The 14,887-nt window shown below is 36.9% G+C and overlaps 1 protein-coding gene and 1 pseudogene across 1 annotated transcript; both read right to left on the reverse strand.

Annotated features, from left to right (window-relative positions):
• The window catches only part of LOC119193849, a 5,840-nt pseudogene extending 4,655 nt beyond the window's left edge, over positions 1-1,185 (reverse strand).
• A 518-nt stretch (positions 1,186-1,703) lies between these two features.
• Positions 1,704-5,285, reverse strand: LOC115447684. Its single transcript, XM_030174870.2, has 2 exons — positions 3,110-5,285; positions 1,704-2,183 (listed from the first exon to the last, which is right to left on the reverse strand). Exons 1-2 carry the CDS (start codon positions 3,899-3,901, stop codon positions 1,737-1,739), a joined length of 1,239 nt encoding a protein of 412 aa, XP_030030730.2. The 5' UTR covers positions 3,902-5,285; the 3' UTR covers positions 1,704-1,736.
• Positions 5,286-14,887: the final 9,602 nt, after the last annotated feature.

Genomic DNA, 14,887 nt, shown 5'->3' on the forward strand with positions numbered 1-14,887 from the left:
TTTTGAACGTGTTGTCTATTTTGTTAAAAATGCGTGATCGAAGACGGTCTCCTGTCAAGAGAGGGCGTATTGGGATAAAAATATTTTTGTACAGGTATTTGTGATACTTTTTGCTACAAAAACACTGAGCGTTTCACAGACCGAAGCAGTTGGTCTTTGGCAGTCGTATTTGTCGGTTGGTGTGTGTAATATTCGTGAAAGTATATCTGTAGTCAGTGATAGTTCTTTTTATTTTAAACGAAATCGCTTCAATTCCTAACATATATTATAATATCGATAAACAATACTAAAACTGAGAATATTAATACTAATGTCAGTGTGGTATATATAATAACACTAATGGCTGTAGGTCTGCGCAAGCTGAACTCAAATCAATAAAGATTGATGATAATTACCATTTCTAGCTTCACCGTAGTCGCGTAAATAGTATTATATATATTTTTTTATTCTTAACCCAATAGCGATAATATATCAAAATATACAACAACATACGAAACATCCCCAACACAAACCTTACGCTGTCAGTACAAGTCTGTAGATCTGAATATTACGTTTTCAGGTCTGTAGGTTGAGTTAGGGATTAAACTCACAACTTTATCTTCTAAAGACACTAATTTTACACACTTAATACCTAACTCTGAAGTATTACATAATACTAGGTTTTGACCGCGGCTCCGCCTGCATGATAAGTTTTTCGGAATAAAATTCCCGAAAAAAGTAACCTAAAGCACTCGAGGAGTAAAATTAGCTAACAGCCTATTAGTGAAAGAGTTTTTAAAATTAGCCCCTACACACCAACAAAGTTTTCCTCTTTGTAATAGTAATGTTGATATGGCGTCCGTACATTCAGTATGTGGCGGGCTCTGATGGTTAGTACTGTGTTTTCTCTGTCATAACACAGATTGTGTTAAGATTGCCAAGTAGTTGGCGCGGCCTGGACATTGAATGTGTTTTAACTAATTTGTTTTTTTTCTTTTTGTACAAGGACATTATAAGCTTGCATTACTAAATGATGCTATATATACATCTCCCTTGAGAGTAACGTTTTATAACAAGTTAGTCGAACAAAATAAATATCAATAAAAAGTAATTTTACAAGCTCTTATGCCTTTACTACTCTTAGAGAATTCGTCGCAGCTGCAACATTACACTTTCACTCAAAAAATACATTCACGAAAACGCCATATTCGCACTAAACTATAAAATAAATAAAAATTAAAAAGTAACACCGGGATGTGTGATGAAAATATTCGCTATTCATCGACGATTTTTGGCACAATTTTAGTAAAGGTGATGAGGAGTATGTGGTATTATTTATTTAGGCAATGTCAAAATTGCACTGTGTATACCACGTGTACCGCGACAATATTTTATTCTTTCCATCGAATTTACAATTGGAATAAAAAGTGTGTGTATAATTCACAAAAGGCAGAAGTGAAATTTCTGAAAAATAGACCACGAGAGACTGGGATAAATAAAGAGTATCAGGAGTATTAGTATAAATATAAGGTTTATTATATTTGGTATTATGCAGGCGCAAACACATTTATTAAATACAATATAACAAAAGAATATAAGGATGCAAAATGTAACATGCAACTGGTTGAACGCTGTTCCTTTTTCTAATATCGTGACGCATTTTCGTTTCATCTAGTTTCAAATCACAACGATTCTGAAGAAGTTTCACTGTAAAGGTTGTAATAAACGGCTCTCTCCTTCTCAACTCTCTATTCACTTTACAATAACCCAAACTTCACAAAACTGTCTACAAGCTCCTCCACTTTACGCTTTTTTAGCAGATTGGTCTCCTCTTCGTTTGGTGAGAAATCTGAATATTCACTATCCTCCATTGATTTCTTTATTGATTCCTTGAACTTGGCTGCTTCTTCAGGATTCAATACCAGATTGTTTGCTACTATTAATGATACAGCAAATAAGACTTTAGCATATCTCTTCAAGTCGGCATATAGTTGGTCTCTGGAATAGATGTAGTTTGCTTTAATTCCATAATTACCAAGGGCCTTCTCTAATTCTGAGTGATAATAATCAATCCAATCGTAGAAATGTTCCAATCGAGTTTTATGGTCGGTGCAGTTGAAAATCGTGTACATTACATCAAATGTTGGTACAGATACTCTTGATATCTGGTAGTCTATCAATATGGATTCTTGCAGTATACCACCCTGAAAACATAATAAATTTTGATAACCGCTTTTATACTAATTTTCAGTTAATCAAGACCCTGTTCAGATGACAAGCATCAGACAGACGCTAGCGAAACACGCGGTAACAACTACGTGTAATTGCGCGCGTTAGCATGTGAACACTCTGATCAAAATGAGTACAAAATACGTATCGTTGTAAACGCGCATGTAAGGCTTGTCATCCGAACGGGACCTAATAATGTTCAACAACTTTTGAGTAAATGCTACTTATCACATAAATGTATAATTCGACCAAGTACCAAAATCCAACTCTAATCTCTGCTTTCAAATAAATGGTAATAAAATTAGTACTATCTACATATATTTAGTTTAGGTGATTTTTAAAAATATTATTAGTAGTATTAATTTAATTATCTTCTAAAAGAACTATAGCTATTTCCTTCGGAGTTACTATAGTGTCTATTTAACAAAAAAAATCCAAAGGATCAAAGATGTTCAATAAGTTTAGTTTGGTTAGATATGTACATGTTGGCATCTCTTTTAAATTAGATAATTAAATACACGATAAACTATCCAATCAATGTATGTTCCTTTTAATCGGATCATAAAGTGAGTGATATAATTATAATCATTAAGAATGCGCGTATAATTGTGTATGTATATGTAAAGAAAAAAAGTTAGGAGTCTTATCCAAGCCATCGCGTGAATCTCGGGGGATTGGGAGGGGGAGGAAGCGAAGAGGGAGGGGGGGGGGGTACTTAGATCCATCTTAGCCTGTTTTCCCTGCAGATGACATCACGGGCACCACTAGTTGATAATGATATTATTGTCTTCTTTCGGACCAACGAATAACTATTATTTTTCTGATAAATCGTCCCTTGGATATGGATCTACGAATTGAATTATACATATACTTATATATATTTATAAAAAAAAACACTTACATCAAATCTAAACAATATGTTGTTTGTCCATGAGTCGCCGTGCTGAATGACAGAACGTTTCGAGTCTTCGTCATGTTTCTTCAATTTTAAGCCCAGCTTGAGCCCGTGGTCAATACTATCTTTTATAAGCTTTTTCCTTTGGTCTCCGCCTACCAGCGTTAATAATATATTTTCGATAGGCTTTAAGAATGTTGTTTCTACTTTATTCGCCGCATTTGCCCATACATCAAATAAGGCACTTTTGTATTCGTTGAAAACGTCCAGTTCCTTATTTTTCAGAGCGTAGGAAAGGGAGTGCAGGAGGGCAAAGTTCCTTAGCACGGATCTGATGCATTCATCGGATAATGTCTTGAATCTGTCCATCATGATAAAACCGGGTACTTGCAAATCTTCCAGAAGGATCACTTCGTGTGGTGCTGCCGTTAAAGATCCATAGCACTCTGGAAACCTCAGCCTGTCTTTTTTAGGTAAGTCAGCTTGTTCTTCCAGTTCGTGAAATTTAGGTAGAACCGAAGTATACATAATATGTTCATTTCTAAATATATTTTCTAATGCCATGTTAGCTCTTAATAATTCATGTTGCGTCGCAATCTTCGCTATCATTCGGAATTCCCCATTTTCGTTTCGAACCACAATTCTTTTAACACTAGCGACGAAGTTATCACCATCTTTACCAACCGCTTGAATAGTTACTTTGGTGTCTTTATATCCTCTTTTCTCTAAGACACCACGTATATAAGCCAACTGAGGTTCACTTATATTATCAGTTGCACCTTCGAATTGCAGTCCCATGTTAACGTAGTACCCTAACTATAATGTCACTTGAGCATACCGATGTCACACTTATATATTTATTGTAGATGTAGTAATGTCGCGGTTATCGACAATACATGATGATTTTGATTTTTTTAGCGTTGTCATACTTACGTGTTATTAAGGCACATAATTATAATATTAAGATTAGTTTATCGTTGAACACTCTCCAAATCATGCCCGACGTGTAAAAACGGTCTACCGAAATATTTAAAGTAAAGTAGTATTTTATGCCTATATCCGTGTGTATCGGATATGTGTGCATAACAATTTCGTAATACTTGAGACAGCAATTAATGCGATCCATTGCGTGGTTATTAAAATTGAAAGTTTTCCATACGCCTTCTTGTGGGTCTTCTAGACCTTTCTTGTCTGGGTACAACAGGCTGGTTATCCAAAATACGTTGATACGCCCGAATTATCACACGGCTATCTGTTGGTGCCGAGCACTGGGTCACTTTTCTACGTAAAGTCGAAAAGCTACTCGCGCATTGCCTCTATCTTCACCGTAAACCATTTGTCCATATTTGTCCATACTAATGTGCATTCAAATTGTTAATGTTGTGTTCGTGGCCACTGTATGGTCACTAAAAAGTAAATAGATGTGTGATTGACGTTTGTCATTGTAATAAAAGAATATATGAAAATGTACATATTTTAATTTTATATACAATTAATACATAATATTGGCGACGAGGATATGGAACTACAAAAACTTCGAAGAACGCGAGCCTCCATAAGGGGGCAGCTTAAAACGTTACAAAACTATTTACTACAAAATGAACAAGAAATTCCAGACTTAGAATTAAAAGCAAGACTAGAACATTTGACAATTTATCAAAAGAAGTTCGACCAAATTCAAACAGAAATTGAATCGATAATAGAATGTGATGATCAGGTGGAGGTAAAAATAGAAGAAAGATATATATAACTGAAGAATTAATAGTACAGCTACAAGTAAAGTTACAGGATTTAACCCTACAACATCTATTTCTACACCATACTACGCAACACCTACATCTACATACGCTCGAAGCAGTGAAACGATAGTACCGAAGATAATGTTTCTACCATTACAAGAAAAATAAAGTTTTATAAATTTTACAAAAAGATTAGAAATGTTTCTGCTTTTAAATAATTGCCATGACAACGAAACCAAAATGTACATGCTTTTAAGTTCTATTCCTCCAGAATTACATCAAAGAGCATACGATCTATGTGCACCAAAAGAACCTTCTGATGTCGGTTACGCCGAACTTATTAAAATTTTGGATGATTACTTGGACGTAAAACCAAGCATGTGGGCAACTCAACACAAATTCATTACAAGGACACAAGAGGAGAACGAATCGATTGTAGAATATACAGCAAAATTAAAACGTTTAGCACAAGATTGTGATTTTAAATGCAAACACTGCAATAAATCGATTGCTGATAATTTTATCAGTAATGGACTTCAAATTCCTCCAGGCGAACATAAACCACTGCGCCCGCGCCCAGGACCTGCTGTCCCAAAGCCAGGCGCAGTGGTCGGTGCACGTGGCCGTGGTCGCCGAACCGTATTTTGTCCCGCCCCGCGAAAACTGGGCAGGGAACATCGACGGGTCGGTGGCCATCATCACCCAGGGTGCCGCTGGCTCCCCGCCCTTCGCAAAAGTCGAGAAGGGCCTGAGATGCGTCGTGGCTCTGTTGGGGAACTTGTGGATAGTAGGAGTTTATTTCTCCCCCAACAGACTCCTGACGGAGTTTGAATCTTTCCTCGTTCTGCTGGGGGCCCTGGTTGAGCAGGGCCAAACTCACCCGGTGATCGTCGCCGGCGACTTCAACGTGAAGTCCGCGGTCTGGGGTTCGCCGGCGACCAACGCTCGCGGTAAGGTCCTGGAGGAATGGGCAATTTCCGTCAGCCTGGCCGTCTTGAACAGGGGGTCGGTGGACCAGTGTTGCCAGAAGGTTACATTTCTTACATTTTTCGTTACTTTTGACCCCCTCGCGTAACATGTAAGTAATTTTTATATTTAAGGCATTTTTCGTAACTTTTGAGAACAACGATATTTGTAATAGAACATTTTTATTGTAAATAGTTTACGAACGCATTTCTATTCAACGCATCTAAATTGAACGCACCTAAAACTGGCCGGTCTAAAACGTATTTCACCCCATATCACACTTAGAAATGGCTCGCCAAGACAAAATGAAACGTATCTTGCATATATTAAAACTTGATTTTGCTTGAATGTGCGCGCGCACATTTCCTACTTCGCGAGTCCCCGCGGTTTCGTAGCTACAGAAATGCTTGCCCAAAAACGCGTAAATTAAAAAAAAAGACAATAATGTAGCTTTTGCAGCAAAAATGTAACATTTCAGGAAACGAAACGTAACTTACGACTCAAGGGCCCTGGCAACACTGCGGTGGACACGTGCGTGCGGGACAACGGCGGGTCCATAATGGATCTGTCGTTTGGGAGTCCTGCCGTTGCACGTCGTGTCCAGGGCTGGAGAGTCCTCGTGGGCGTGGAGACGCTGTCGGACCATCGTTATATTAGGTTCGACGTCTCCGCACCCCCGAGTATCCGGCCCAATAGTGTTGGTGGACCGAGTGCCCCTCGACAGGATGGCCCGCGGTGGGCGTTAAGGCACCTCGACAAGGAGGCCCTAGAGCTGGCCGCTCTGGCAGTGTCATGGCTCCCCGAGCCGGAGGGTCCGGTTCGGGTCGAGCAGGAGGCGGAGTGGTTCGGGGTGGCAATGTCGGATGTTTGCGACGCCGCCATGCCCCGGGCGCTCCGTCGTCCTCCGCGGCGGGAGGTGCATTGGTGGTCGGCGGAGCTAGCGCGCTTGCGTGCGTTTTGCGTGTCTGCGCGCCGCCGATTCGCTAGGCATCGCCGCCGCTGCATTCGTAGTAGTGAACATGAAGACCAGGAGCGGCAGCTCTACGGCCTCTACAAGGAGTCGAAGACAGCGCTGCGGGTGGCTATTCATAAGGCCAATGTCGCGGCACGTAGGGAGTTTCTTGAGACTCTCGACGCGGACCCGTGGGGGCGCCCATACAAACTAGTCATGAACAAACTTCGTTCGGCGGTGCCCCCACTATCGGAGAGTCTCAGGCCGGATCTTTTGGCCAACTTTTTCATATTCGGACGTTTACTAAATAAGATTTCCCGTTTCGTCACAAATGAAAAGTTTTTGTTGCTTAGTGCACTCAAGTTTTGTAAAGATGTCGTATGGTCACATTTACGAGTTTTGGAAAATTGTGATATTCCTTTACAGTTAGCAAGTAGTTTACAAAATCTAATTTTTTAAACTCCTACAACTAATAAGCACTGTAAATACTTTTTTAAATTTAAGCATGTCATAAAAAATTTTACTTAAGCAATGTGTAATTTTTATTAAGCACCGACTCCAAAATTAATAAACTGTATATAAATAATAATATCAGCCCGGTATTATATACTGTCCAACTTGTTGGGTATGGGCCTCCTCTGCTACTGAGAGGGAATAGGCCTTAGTCCACCACGCTGGCCTAGTGCGGATTGGTAGACTTCACACACCCTCAAAATTTCTATAGAGAAGATCTCAAGTATGCAGGTTTCCTCACGATGTTTTCCTACACCGTTAAAGCAGGCGATAATTCACAAGGAATACTTATACACATAATTTTTTAGAAAAGTCAGAGGTGTATGCCCTTGGGATTTGAACCTGCGGACATTCGTCTCGGCAGTCCGTTCCACACCCAACTAGGCTATCGCCGATTTTTTATAGGTAATGTTAAATTATTTTTTGTTTTTTAAAGGTTTCTGAAGGCGGTGTAATATTTTTTAGTCCATTGATTAAACCTGGTACCAAACTCGGTACTAAAGTTAGCCTTCCTTCTGTAATAAGGCGGTTTACGTCGACATTTTGGTTCTAATTATGTTTGATATAGTAATTTTAATGACTCAGCGTTTATAACAGCAATTATTAAAATGGCCTAATCAATTTATATCTTTTAGAGTCATACTCGACTGCTTATCATTGCGATATTGTAAATGTAAACGTATAGATATATGTTGAATAATTTAAAAAGTATTTCAGGACTTGTGTCCTTTTTTTTGTGTCGCGGTTAAAATACCTTATTACTACCGCCCAGCCTTCATTGGGGGGCGACATCCTAAACTGACATGTCGCAACTTCCCGTACACCGGGATAGAAGGCAACCCTAGTCTATTAGTAATATTGCAAAGAAATATCCTCGGTGGTCTAGTTGTATTGCGTACACGACATGAAACCGCTCTGATGCCGTGTTCGAATCCCGGGTCGAGTAGTTTGTAAGTTTATTAACTTACTTACTAACTTACCCTATTGAGTACCGGACTCATTATTGTTCTTTACTATTATCAAATATTTACGGTATATAAATTATTAAATTATATGAAATATAACAGAAGGAATTGTTAAAATCCAGTAAAAAATCAACAAGTTATTAATCTTTGAATTTCGGTGGAAGGGGTAAGTAACAAGGAACAGTAAAGAGGCGCAATACCCACATTTGACGTCATCGGGAATTACTATGCATACGATATCCCCACAACGCGCCCACTTCTGCACATTGCACACACAATATTTGAAATACGAATTTCTGGCTCACATTGACGTATATTATATAGACTCGAACGTCCATATAAACTATTTGTTCAAAATCTGAACTAAAATGACAACCAAAATGTCACCGTCATAATCTATTTATTAAATAATTTTACTTATTACACTAATATTTTTTTTACATCCAAGTTTGCACTTAGACTAGCGTTTTTATATCATGATCACACTCCGTACACACTACACAGCCACAATCATCAATACTGACACCATACTAAAATCAGTTTGAATGGATAACAATTCAATTCAGTTGAACGCAGTAAATGTTCGGAACGCCAAATCTAGTACGTAGTACATATATATCGATGCATCTAACACATTCTTTACGGCGGACTAGGCTGCATGGCTGAGAGCCTTCGCCTTCTCCTTTTAAAGACGAGGAGAAAAAAAAAACAAAAAGAAACTCTACGCATTGTGTTACGTGTTTAACAAGCAATACTTACTGGAACGATAAAACTATTTACATCTTTTTACGTCTTCGAGAGGAAACGTGCCGTATCATAATATTGTCTTCAATTCAACTTTTTTATCGTCTGCGTTTTCACCGTTACTTAAAAATATTTAAACATTTTACGTACCTTAGGTTTTATCTTCATTATATCAGTTTTTGTTTCCAAATGAGTCATAATTATAAATACATTATCAGTGGGCCGGGCTATGCTAAAATGTACCAATTCACAAATTATCCAAAAATATGTAATTAATACTCTACTGTTCAGCAAAACACACCAAGATCTATTTATATCTAACACAAAAAGTATGTGTGAACCAATTCACATTTTTTTAAGAGTACGATAAAGTGACCCTACTGGACCTGAGGCCCTACTTCGAAAACCGAACATCGAAACGTCGTTCCGAAACGAAGAAACGACGAACTTCGGATTTAACCCTACTACCAAATTACTTCGGATCCGTCATCGTTACTTTCGGAACCATAAACAATCGTTCGAATGAAAATATTGTGTCGGATTAGAGATGTGTATCTTCAAAACCGTAATTTTTACCTATCATGGCATTCTTGTAAAAACATATAAATTGGATGTCTAATTAGGTTTTCTGCAATCTATCTATTATTTCATAACTCTAAATGTTTATTAATGACAAAATAATAAATATTTTTACTGATTATGCAATCTACGGTCTTATTGCATTATGTTTTTAATCCTGTGGAATATTTGAATTTTTGACAATTGATGGACATTGACAAGTTGATTGGCGAAAATCACAACAAATTGGAATTGTAATTTACAAGTAAAATTATTGATTGTATTGGTAAGTTTATTATTAAAATGTTATTTACTCGCTTTAAACAAATTATCTTTTTCATTGTAAAGGCAGTTATTGTGTAATAACAAGTAAATTTTTGGTTTGATCTATTAAAGAAATCATTAGTTTTGCCCATCGATATAGGTACACAATGGTTTTTATGGTAAAATTTATTCAATCTTTCTATGAATTTTATTATTTTTCATCCCAGTAGGAATAAGAACCCATATATTTATGTACCCTGTGTTAGGATGTTTACAATAAATAATTAACATTTTTCTTATGATTCCACCTAACAGTTTCGAGGAGAGTACGACGACGAGTGCACCCAGCGACACAGGCGGACCTCTAATCGGGTCCTTCGCATTGACTGAACTGAAAAAAGAAGTACTGGAGAGAGTTAAAAGAAATGAATAAAAAAAATAAAAAACAAATATAAAAAGATTGTAATAATGTTTTATTTTCCGATAACATATATTTGGTAGTTAATCTTCCATGCGTGATGCAGTGTTGGTTATGGCAGCTCTAGCGAGTTAGTAGTTGTTTAATTATTTGATTCTGAAACAAGAAAACATATTATGTTTAAAGTCTAATAAATTCAAAGTCATAGGCACTTTGTACAAAGGATGGCATAAAATTCATAAGTTTTCTAATGGTTATATGGGTGCAGTCAATGCACCCACATACATTTGCCTGGAATTACATATTTATGAAAAATGAGAAATTATTAATGGCTTGTTTAACCTAAGTAAATAAAGTGTTTAAATTTATTTTAAATTAAAGGCTAATGCTATGTGGATGATACTTAGGAACTTATTAACTCACTGTTCTTTAATAAGAGTCCTTTCTTGTCGGTTTTGTGGAAATTTTATAAATTTAGTCAATATATGAGGCTGACTCAGACACTTGCCTGAGGCACTCAGAGACTGTTTGTTGGGCCATGGACCCATCTACACTTAGTTCCACAGCTCCTAACAACTCCTGGAATAAAAATGTAGCGCAGTCAAAATATGAAATTAGAAAAATATTATATACATTTTAGTACAATGCATCAAAAAACAAAAACAAGATCATTTAGACGTTAAGAATACTACAATACTAATACCAGCTAGGTTCTTGAGAAAGGTAGAAAGTAATATTTCTTCTGTAGCTTACCTTAGTGGTAGTATCAATTCCCCGTATATGTTCTTTGGAGGAATTAGTGTACTATACACAACTATATCCTCGCAGATGGTTACAAAAAGGGGTGGCAAAGTCCTATAAGCTCTTAAAAATTCCATGTTACGAAGGTTTTACGCAGTTAGAGACGCTTCCAACTTCGCCCAGCACTTTCCTATTGCAACAATTTTTCACACAGGAGTTATTGAGCAATTTTCAAACCTCTGGAGTACCAAACGAAAATCAAACGAAAGGCTTAGAGCTTTCGTAAAATTGACGCTAAGATCCGAACGAAGAAACGATGTATTTTATGTCAAATGGGTTTTCATAGTGCGGTCGACGAAAGTAAAAATGTCATAAGTGTCAAAATCCGATTACGGATCCGTTATCGAATCCGAAACACTTCGTAGTAACAAAATGTACGATCCGTCATCCGAAACTACGGATTTCGTTTTTCGAAGTAGACTCTCTGATGGTAAGTATAATAGTACGTCGACTGAGTGATTATTACCCCTTGGCAATCGGCACAATTATGCCGGCCTGTTGAATCTGGTTATACACAGGCTAATACCGAAACGCGACACACTTACGTGGGCCACTGTGGCTAGTTTTAACACCTTGTGTACGTGGCTCGCTATAAAATGTGTACTACCACCAGTAAGTAATACTTACATAGTAAATACATCAATCATCATCCAACTAGCAAATAATCCACAAATGTTTAAGGTTCGTATTAATAGATGCAACTCTCTGACGTTGTCAAATTAAAGACAGCATCTTAAGACAGAGAGTCTACTTCGAAAAGCGAAATCCGTAGTTTCGGATGACGGATCGCACGTTTTGTTACTACGAAGTGTTTCGGATTCGATGACGGATTCGACGACGGATACGTAATCGGATTTTGACACTAATGACATTTTTACTTTCGTCGACCGCACTATGAAAACACATTTGACATAAAATACATCGTTTCTTCGTTCGGATTTTAGCGTCAATTTTACGAAAGACCTAAGCCTTTCGTTTGATTTTCGTTTGGTACTTCAGACGTTTTAAAATTGCTCAATAACTCCTGTATGAAGAATTGTTGCGATAGGAAAGTGTTGAGCGAAGTTGGAAGCGTCTTTAACTGCGTAATACCTTCATAACATGGAATTTGTAAGAACTTATAGGACTTTACCACCCCTTTTTGAAACCATCTGCGAGGATATAACTATAGTGGTACTCCACTGATTCCTCCAAAGAACATATACAGGGAGTGATACTACCACTAAGGTAAGCTACAGAAGAAATATTACTTTCTACCTTCTCAAGAACCTAGATGGTATTAGTATTGTAGTATTCTTAATGTCTAAATGATCTTGTTTTTGTTTTTTGATGCATTGTACTAAAATGTATATAATATTTGTCTGATAATTTCATATTTTGACTGCACTACAATTTTATGCCATGAGTTGTTAGGAAGCTGTGTAACTAAGTATAGATGGGTCCATGGCCCAGCAAACAGTCTCTGAATGCCTCAGGCAAGTGTCTGAGTCAGTCTCATATATTGACTAAATTTATAAAATTTCCACAAAACCAACAAGAAAGGACTCTTATAAAAGAACAGTGAGTTAATAATTATTAATAATTCATCGAAAGTACCAAATAATCATCTACAAAGCATTAGCCTTTAATTTAAAATAAATTTCAACACTTTATTTACTTAGGTTAAACAAGTCACTAATAATTTTTCATTTTGTCATAAATATGGAATTCCAGGCATATGTGGTTGCATTGACTGCACCTATATAACCATAAGAAAACTTATGAATTTTATGCCATCCTTTGTAAAAAGTGCCTATGACTTTGAATTTATTAGACTTAAAACATAATGTTTTCTTGTTTCAGAATTGAATAATTAAACGACTACCAACTCGCTAGAGTTGCCATAACCAACACTACATCACGCATGGAAGATTAACTACAAAATATATGTTATCGGAAAATAAAACATTATTACAATCATTTTTATATTAATTTTTTTAATTCATTTCTTTTAACTCTCTCAGAATCCCCTCCAGTACTTCTTTTTTCAGTCAATGCGAAGGACCCGATTAGAGGTACGCCTATGTCGCTGGGTGCACTTGTCGTCGTACTCTCCCTTGAAACTGTTAGGTGGAATCATAAAAAAAATGTTAATTGTTTGTTGTAAACATCCTAACACAGGGTGCATAACTAATGGTGGTTCTTATTCCTACTGGGATAAAAATAATAAAATTCACACAAAGATTCAATAAATTTTACCGTAAAAACCCTTGTGTATATCGATGAGCAGAACTAATGATTTCTTAAATAGATCAAACCAAAGAATTTGCTTGTTACACAATTCCTGCCTTTGCAATGAAAAAGATCATTTGTTTAAAGCGAGTAAATAATATTTTATTAATAAACTTAGCAATACAATAAATAATTTTACTTGTAAATTACAATTCTAATTTGTTGTGATTTTCTCCAGTCAACTTGTCAATGTCCATCAAGTGTCAAAAATCTAATATTCCACAGATTAAACACAATGCAAGATTGCAAAATCAGCAAATATATTTGTTTTATTGTAACTAATAAATATTTAGAGTTATGAAATAATAGTTATATTACAGAAAACCTAATTAGACATCCAACTTATATGTTTATTTCACAAGAATGTCATGATAGGTAGAAATGTACGGTTTTGAAGATACACTTCTAATCCGACACAATATTTCCATTCGAACGATTGTTTATGGTTCCGAAAGTAACGATGACGGATCCGAAGTAATTTGGTAGTAGGGTTAAATCCGAAGTTCGTCGTTTCTTCGTTTCGGAACGACGTTTCGATGTTCGTTTTTCGAAGTAGGGCCTCAGTTATCAACATCTCAAAAAGGTATCTTAAGTAACAGCATCTGCCGGATTTTGACAGCTGAGATTTGTTTTTTTAACAGTAGCGGCTCAGCTGAGAACTAGCTCTTATGACAGCTTAAGATTGGTTTGTTAAATAGTTAAATACACTAAAAGTCTACTTGAGACCCTACACAAAGGTGAGTTTCATTTATTAATACAACCCAAAAAGCAGTTGGTACATTTTGGCATAATTCGGTCCAATTATGATAGGTAATTTATGATTAGTTAAGCATTAATCTATCACAGGAACTACTACAGGTTCGAATTGAAAAATCTTTAGTCTAAGATAGCCGAGAAAGTCTATAGGCTATATAACATCACGCTATAATCAATAGGAACGGAGCATCAATGAAAAATGTTGCAAAATCGGGGAAAATTTATTCCTTTTGAGAGCTTCCGTAGCGTGCGCTGAGTAAACAGTTAAAGTTACGCAACAATCAGATACGACGGAATTGCTTTTCTTTAAAAAAAATCAAAAAAATATATTTAAACAAAGTCTCTCTCTGTCTGCCTGTTTGAACATAAAAAACTCAAAAACTACCCAATAAATTTCTTATGGAGATGGTCCGAGACCCTGGGAACGACATAAGCTACTTTCCATCTAAATATATAGCGGGAACTATATCCCGGAAAAGTCCTTCACGCAGACGAAGCCGCGAGCAAAAGCTAGTATTATAACATATCCGTTCAGTAACAGAACAAGTCAAACTATATACTCAAATCGTTTAAACTTTTATCCGCTCCAAGCGCTGTGCCGATCTACCAAATGATGAATCGTGAACACGGGAGTGTCAAATTCAATCGCACAATGGCCGGCCAGACCCCCCTAGGTATTCCTCCCCCTGTATATGACCTATGTACTCCCACACGGACCCTTTGAGGGGGCCGAAATGAAAACGCCCTAGGCGGGCACATAATTAGATCGGTTTCAAAATGTAAGCCCAAATCTCTGTTGGGCAGCTGTATGGAATAAATAACATTGATGCGTTCATT

Source organism: Manduca sexta, chromosome 7 (assembly GCF_014839805.1).
Source record: "Manduca sexta isolate Smith_Timp_Sample1 chromosome 7, JHU_Msex_v1.0, whole genome shotgun sequence".
NCBI lineage: Eukaryota > Metazoa > Arthropoda > Insecta > Lepidoptera > Sphingidae > Manduca > Manduca sexta.